At 33.0% G+C, this 6,458-nt stretch overlaps 1 protein-coding gene across 1 annotated transcript; it reads left to right on the top strand.

The window, feature by feature from the left end:
* Window positions 1-1,080: 1,080 nt before the first annotated feature.
* On the top strand, window positions 1,081-2,785 carry LOC112503964 (proline-rich protein 1-like). The gene is made up of 2 exons (XM_025107930.1): window positions 1,081-1,328; window positions 2,271-2,785. Exons 1-2 carry the CDS (start codon window positions 1,106-1,108, stop codon window positions 2,627-2,629), a joined length of 582 nt encoding a protein of 193 aa, XP_024963698.1. The 5' UTR covers window positions 1,081-1,105; the 3' UTR covers window positions 2,630-2,785.
* The last annotated feature ends 3,673 nt before the right edge of the window (window positions 2,786-6,458 follow it).

Raw genomic sequence — 6,458 nt, 5'->3', positions numbered from 1 at the left:
ATTAAAGCCCAGCTAACATCCGTTAAAGCCCAATAAAACCGTTAAAGCACTATACGATCCATTAAAGCACAACTAACATTCGTTAAAGCCCAATAGAACCGTTAAAGCCCAGCTAGCATCCGTTAAAGCCCAATAGAATCGTTAAAACCCAATACGATCCATTAAATCCCAACTACGATCCAATAAATCCCAATAGAACCGTTAAAACCCACTACGATCCAATAAATCCCAATAGAACCGTTAAAGCTTGATATGATCCATTAAAGCCCAACTAACATCCGTTAAAACCTAATAGAACTGTTAAAGCCCAATACGTTCAATTAAGAAAAGAAAAGTTTGAAAAATGGGAAAAAAAGAAATATGCCGGAAAATGTTAAAAATAATTTTTAATTTCAAATAAATTTCCGGCGGATAATAATTTTAAAAGATTAATTAATTTTTCGGCGGAAATCCGCCGGTAAATGTTAAAAATGATTTTTAATTTCGAATAAATTACCGGCGGATAATAATTATAATAGATTAATTAATTTTCCATCGGAAATCCGCCTGTAAGTGTTAAAAATGATTTTTAATTTCGAATAAATTTACGGCAGATAATAATTTTAAAAGATTAATTAATTTTCCACCGGAAATCCGCCGGTATGTTATTTTGATTAAATTAAAACACAAGTCTAATATAATTAATTAAGAAATCCGTCGGAAATCCGCCGAAAATATTATCAGATTAATATTTTTGGCGGATTTCCGTCGAAAGACAATAGAAGTTGACTTTTTTGATGTTCGACGGAAATTCGCCAGTGCTGAAAATACTCATTATTCTAGTAGTGTAATAACATTTACGACGGATATTCGTGTTTAAAAACTTAATAAAAAATTTAAATTATATAAAACACGTAGTACAAAATTAAGTTTACTCATTAGGTGATCCCATCCATTCCTTGATTACAAGCCATCGTGCTCCCATGTAATCAATCAATCATCCACCATTCTCTTCCAACTTATTCATTCAGCCAAATACTTTATACATAATTATTACTATAAAATGGGCATCCACAATCCCCATAAACAAACCCACTTGATTCAATTAACAATCAAATTGAAGAGCATGGAGTCCACTGCCACCATATTCTTAGCTATCGTTTTGCTACTGTCGGCGGTGATGGTGGTTTCCACCTCCGCCGGTGGTGGTTATGGAGTTGCTCCGGCCACAAAGCCTGCTGCTGAGATCCCTTATTATAAGATGACCAAACAGAACGAAATCTCCAAACCCATTGCAATTCAAGGCCTTATATATTGTAAATCCGGATCTAAACTTACCCCACTTAAAGGTATATCAATCAAGTGTTTTTATTTATATACCGTGTTTATTGTAATAGGCGAAGGATCTTGGGAGAACGAGAGTTAAGGTGGCAAGCGTAAGAAAGGATCTCTGCAGTTGATTACTTTTAATCTCAAACTCACCCATTAATCTCATTTGATACGGGTATTGTTTCTGTGCATCTCGGTGCATCTCATCCTAATGTGCATCTAAGGATGGAGATACTTTCTTACACTTCTCACTTTAACTCTCATTCTTACCGGAGCACAACCCTATTATAATATTGCATGATAGAATTTAAGGTATTGTATTACATATACTTGTTTCGTAGTAATAGAGTAAATTACGTTTTTCATCCCCATGGTTTGTTAAAAATTGCGGATTTTGTTTTTGTAGTTTTCAAATTTCAATTTTCGTCTTTATCGTTTGCAATTCATTTCTATTTTCATCTTTGATACCAAAACACCACTTTAAAGTATCAAGGACCAAAACAGAAATGAACTATAAACCTTAGGGACGAAAAAAGCAATAAATTTTAAATCACAAGAACGAAAAAGGTAATGAATTATAAACCATAGGAATGAAAATCGTAATTTCAAAACCATAAAAACGAAAATAGAAATTTTCAGCAAACCATAGAGACTATAAAAGCAATTTGTGGAGAATTTTTTTTATTTGTATTTTTTTGTTTCATAATGTGAACCACAAAAAAGTTTCACATCAATTTTTTAAAGATTTGAACACATACATAAAACAATATCTTAAATCATAGCTTTTTTACAAAGAAAAAAAAATCATATAAAAGATAACTTAAGCTTGATTCTCACTTGTTTGTCACATTTTTGTACTTTTCATTTCATTGCCCCTATACAAAATTTGATAGTCTTTGTCTAGCTTATATGGGGTTCGTTCGGCATTAACTTATTAGCATTTGGATTATTGTGTGTATCAGGAGCCATAGCAAGAATAACTTGTTTGGCAAGAAACCGCAAGGGGTTGGAACTAGCGCCATTCTCAATCGTGAGTTGCCCGGCTGATAATAAGGGCTACTTTCTAGCAAAATTGTCCCCTCCATCCATGAAGTTCTTGAAGAATGTCGATTGGGAGCTCGAAGAGTGCAAGGCCTTCCTCAAGAGTTCGCCATTGAAAGACTGCAAGATTCCTCTAGATATTAATGGAGGCATTACGGGTGCCCATATTATTTCTTCTTCGTCTCATCGACTCCTTAAGAACGCAAATCTTTATTCGCTGAAACCCTTTTTCTACATGAGCGGTCAACCTCAAAAGGTCTCCGACAACAGGGGATATTAACAACTCCTTCGAAAGATCGGTGATTCTATTACAATTATCTAGCGCTTGTTTTTTCCCTTCTTAATTGAGCGTACTTAATTTGTTGTTCTTATTCTTCTCGTTTGCTTATTTTTTGTGATAAAGAAGAGGATTACAATAAGTACATGTGGGTTGTTTGTGTTATAATTTCAATTACAAATTTTTTATCTTTCCTGTTAACATATGAAAGAAAGATGATATTGTGAATTTGTGATGCAATGTTTAGGTTTACAAACTTTTTGAAAACATTAAATCTTAATGGATTGGAAATAGAGTTAGCCTTTATTGGCGCAGGTCCGTTCCTGACATTTTTTAGGCCTTGGGCGAGATGTAAAAATGGGCCCTCGATAAGTACGATATTTTTTCAATATACTGTTTTTATAATCAGAAATAACATTGAATTCATATAAAACCATTTTTCCAAGTATTCCTGGACGCAAAATCAATCAATACTCATTTCTAAATTAATATTATCTACTAGAACATTTTTATGTAGTATTGGTAATTTGTTTCATCATCAATAACGTCTTATGATATACTTTTGGTACATAGAATGACATCATTTGAGGTCACAAAATTGATTCTTCTGAATTTCAAGTGACGCTATATAAATCAATGTACATAGGTTGGTTTTCCATGTCATCTCATGTTAATGTTTTTTAACATCATTTTAAACTTTTATATTATGTTTTTGAATTTGGGAAGATCAACACCATTTTAACCTCTTTATATATATTTTTCTCCGATATATTTAATTCATACATGTTTGGGTCTTTAATAGTTAGTGTAGTACCAAAATCTTTTCTTGTCATATTAGATACTAATTTTTTTAGGGAAAGATGTAAAAAAACTCAATGAACTTTAATGTTTGGAATTATTAAGTTCTTGGACAATTTTTTGGAACAAATAAGTCCTTGTACATTCAAAAACATGTTAAATAACTCCTTAGACAATTTTTTGGAACAAATAAGTTCTTGGACAATTTAAAACATGTTAAATAACTCATTGGACATTTTTTTTGTAACAAATAAGTCATTGGACAATCCAAAATATGTTAAATAACTTCTTGGACTTTTCTAAAAACCTGTTGGATACATTCTTATGACTTGTACAACTAGTTAATGTGGTAAAATAATGAAAAAAGTCCGAAAAAAACCCAATGAACATTCATATTTTGAACGATTAAGTCCCTAAATATTTTTTGAAGCAAAAAATATTTAAATCTATAAAACTAAACAAATATAACAAAAAAATAATTACATGTCATAAGAATGTATCCAACATGTTTTGAATTGTTCAAGGACTTATTTGTTCCAAAAAAATTGTCCAATGAGTTATTTAACATGTTTTGGAATGTCCAATGACTTAATTATTCAAAACACTAAAGTCTATTGGGTTTTTTTACATTTTTTTTTTGTTTTCTTACTATTTTTTTTGAACTACTATTATATATATTTAAAAATTTTGGGGCCCATAATTTTTATGGGCCCTGGGCGTACGTCCAGTCCGCCCTGCCCCAGAGACGGCCCTGAATCAAAATAAATTGTTGATAAACATGTCTACTCGAGAAGATTCTCTATTCTTGTTATCTTTACCTGGTAAGCATTTAGTAAACAGTCGAGACCATATTACCTAAGGACTTCGAAAACTTTGCTCCCGGTCGATCAATATTCATGCCAATCTCAGTAATATTCCCCCAAACCCCTCTAAATTTACCCATACTGGTCGAAGAACACAACTCCCAAACACACTCTAACCCATAAGGAATCACATTCCTCCCAATTTTCCGGTTTTAGAGTTGCCGCATTTAGACCCTCCACCCCCAAAGCCAATTAAGAATTATTTAAAACATTACACCATTTAATCCATGACAATTTCAACAAGAGTTACCCCCAAAGAAAAGCGAGCCCAAAAGAAATTGAATGAGATTTCCACGAGGCAAACTTTTCTTTGAATTTATCACCCGTATCGTATCATATTTTTCCTAACCTGAAGAACCAAATAGGTGAAAGGCAAACACCCCGAAATACAACCAAGACTTTGAGCCATCATTTCAACCTCGCCTCCTGATACACCCAAGCCGTAAAGTTTGTATTTGGACATATTGATTTTCATCCCCGAAGCTTTCTCGAAACATTTTAAAACTCCCATCAGAATTCCCATATTTTTTTACATTTCATTCCCTGAAGAACAGCGAGTCATCAGCAAACTGAAGATGAGAAATCCTTACTTTTTCATACCCGAATGCAATACCCTTACAAACCAGATTATCTAAAGTTTCTTGAATTGAAACGTTTAACCCCTCCGCAACAACAAGAAAAAGAAAAGGCGACAAAGGATCTCCTTGTCAAAGTTCTCAACAGATTTGAAACTCGGAAGTTGGTGCCTCATTCACCAACACTGAAATTGATGTGGATTCCAGACAAGTATTACATCCAAGCTCGCCATTTCTCCCTAAATCCCATTTGATGCATTACATCCAATAAGCATCCCCAATTGATACGGTCAAAGGCCTTTTCGAAATCAACCATGAAGATCGTTGCTTTCTTATTTATTGTTTTAACATAGCCGATCAAAGCTTTTGCCTATAAACCCCATCTGAAATTTAACGACCTTTGATAAATGCAATTTGAGTGTCTCCAATCAATTTTTCAATTACTTTCTTAAGCCTTTCCGTCAACGTTTTTACAAAAATCTTGTACAAACATCCAATCAGACCGATCGATCTAAAATCCCCTAATCCATAGTAATTCATATGATTCATATTATCTCAAATTAATAATTTAAAAATCATCATATCTAATATTTGGACAAAATATTGTCCAATTGATTATACTTTGAAAATTGGGACCATGAAACATGTATAGATGTACAAACCTCCCATCTTTTTATAAGGCTTTTTGAAGCAATAATTAACTCAAGGATATCCCTATTATTTTTACAGGGCATCAAAGTTGACATTAGGGACTCAACACATTCGTTCGACTCCGTTCGTCTAGCCTCTATAAAGGATGTGTTAGAGTCCCATATTGAATAGGTACAGACCATCAAAGTTTCATTATGTAGAAATCTCCTACTCTTTAAAAGAATTGTTTTAGAGAGAGAACTAAAGGGTTTTCACATATCATAATAGGTACAACATACAATGAGTACGAGACGTATGAAACATTAAGCTTACATATGTTGAGAAATTGGCCTCAACGTTTACAACCCAAACAATGAAAAAGGATCTTAGAGTGTCTAGGATTGGGCCACGAAGGTAACAATAATAGAGATAAAAATTTATGCAGAAACTCCAAAACCGGAGAAAACAACATACCTCCAAAAAGAAAACTCACATGTGAATTTTATTCTCACTCTCAAAGATTTAACTCACATATTTCTACTCTTTGAAAGAAAAAATAAAATATTTTTAAAGTATATGTTGGTCCCGTAAGGGTCTACAAGAAGAGAAACAGTTTGTAGAAGGAGGGGGATGAATACAAACACAGTATTTTCAAATTTCAAATATATATTGATAAAGAAGATCAATACAGATTTTACAAGATTGTTTGCGGAAAGATAAGGTAATAAAAACCTATCTAAACAATCTTTGGTTACACACAAAGCTTTAGCAATTACAAGAAAAGAAGTTGCTAAAAGAAAGATCCTTTACTTAAGCTAGAAGATGCTTGAAGTAAGAATTAGGTTAGAGAAAGATGCGCGCTCTCTGCATGGAGAAGAAACACTTCTATTTATACCCAGTTTATTAAATGTGCATTTAATGCAATATGGTAGGTTTAGAGTGCGTGTCAAACCTTAAGAGGAAGGC

Source organism: Cynara cardunculus, unplaced genomic scaffold (assembly GCF_001531365.2).
Source record: "Cynara cardunculus var. scolymus isolate 2C unplaced genomic scaffold, CcrdV1 Un_Scaffold_4225, whole genome shotgun sequence".
NCBI lineage: Eukaryota > Viridiplantae > Streptophyta > Magnoliopsida > Asterales > Asteraceae > Cynara > Cynara cardunculus.
This window is presented reverse-complemented; position numbering and strand designations above follow the sequence as displayed.

Excerpts from the sequence above, each read along its gene's own strand:
- LOC112503964 (XM_025107930.1), top strand. The coding sequence starts at position 1,106 with ATGGAGTCCACTGCCACCATATTCTTAGCTATCGTTTTGCTACTGTCG. Across the intron at positions 1,329-2,270 it reads TAAACTTACCCCACTTAAAG|GAGCCATAGCAAGAATAACT; the intron begins GTATATCAATCA and ends TGTGTGTATCAG.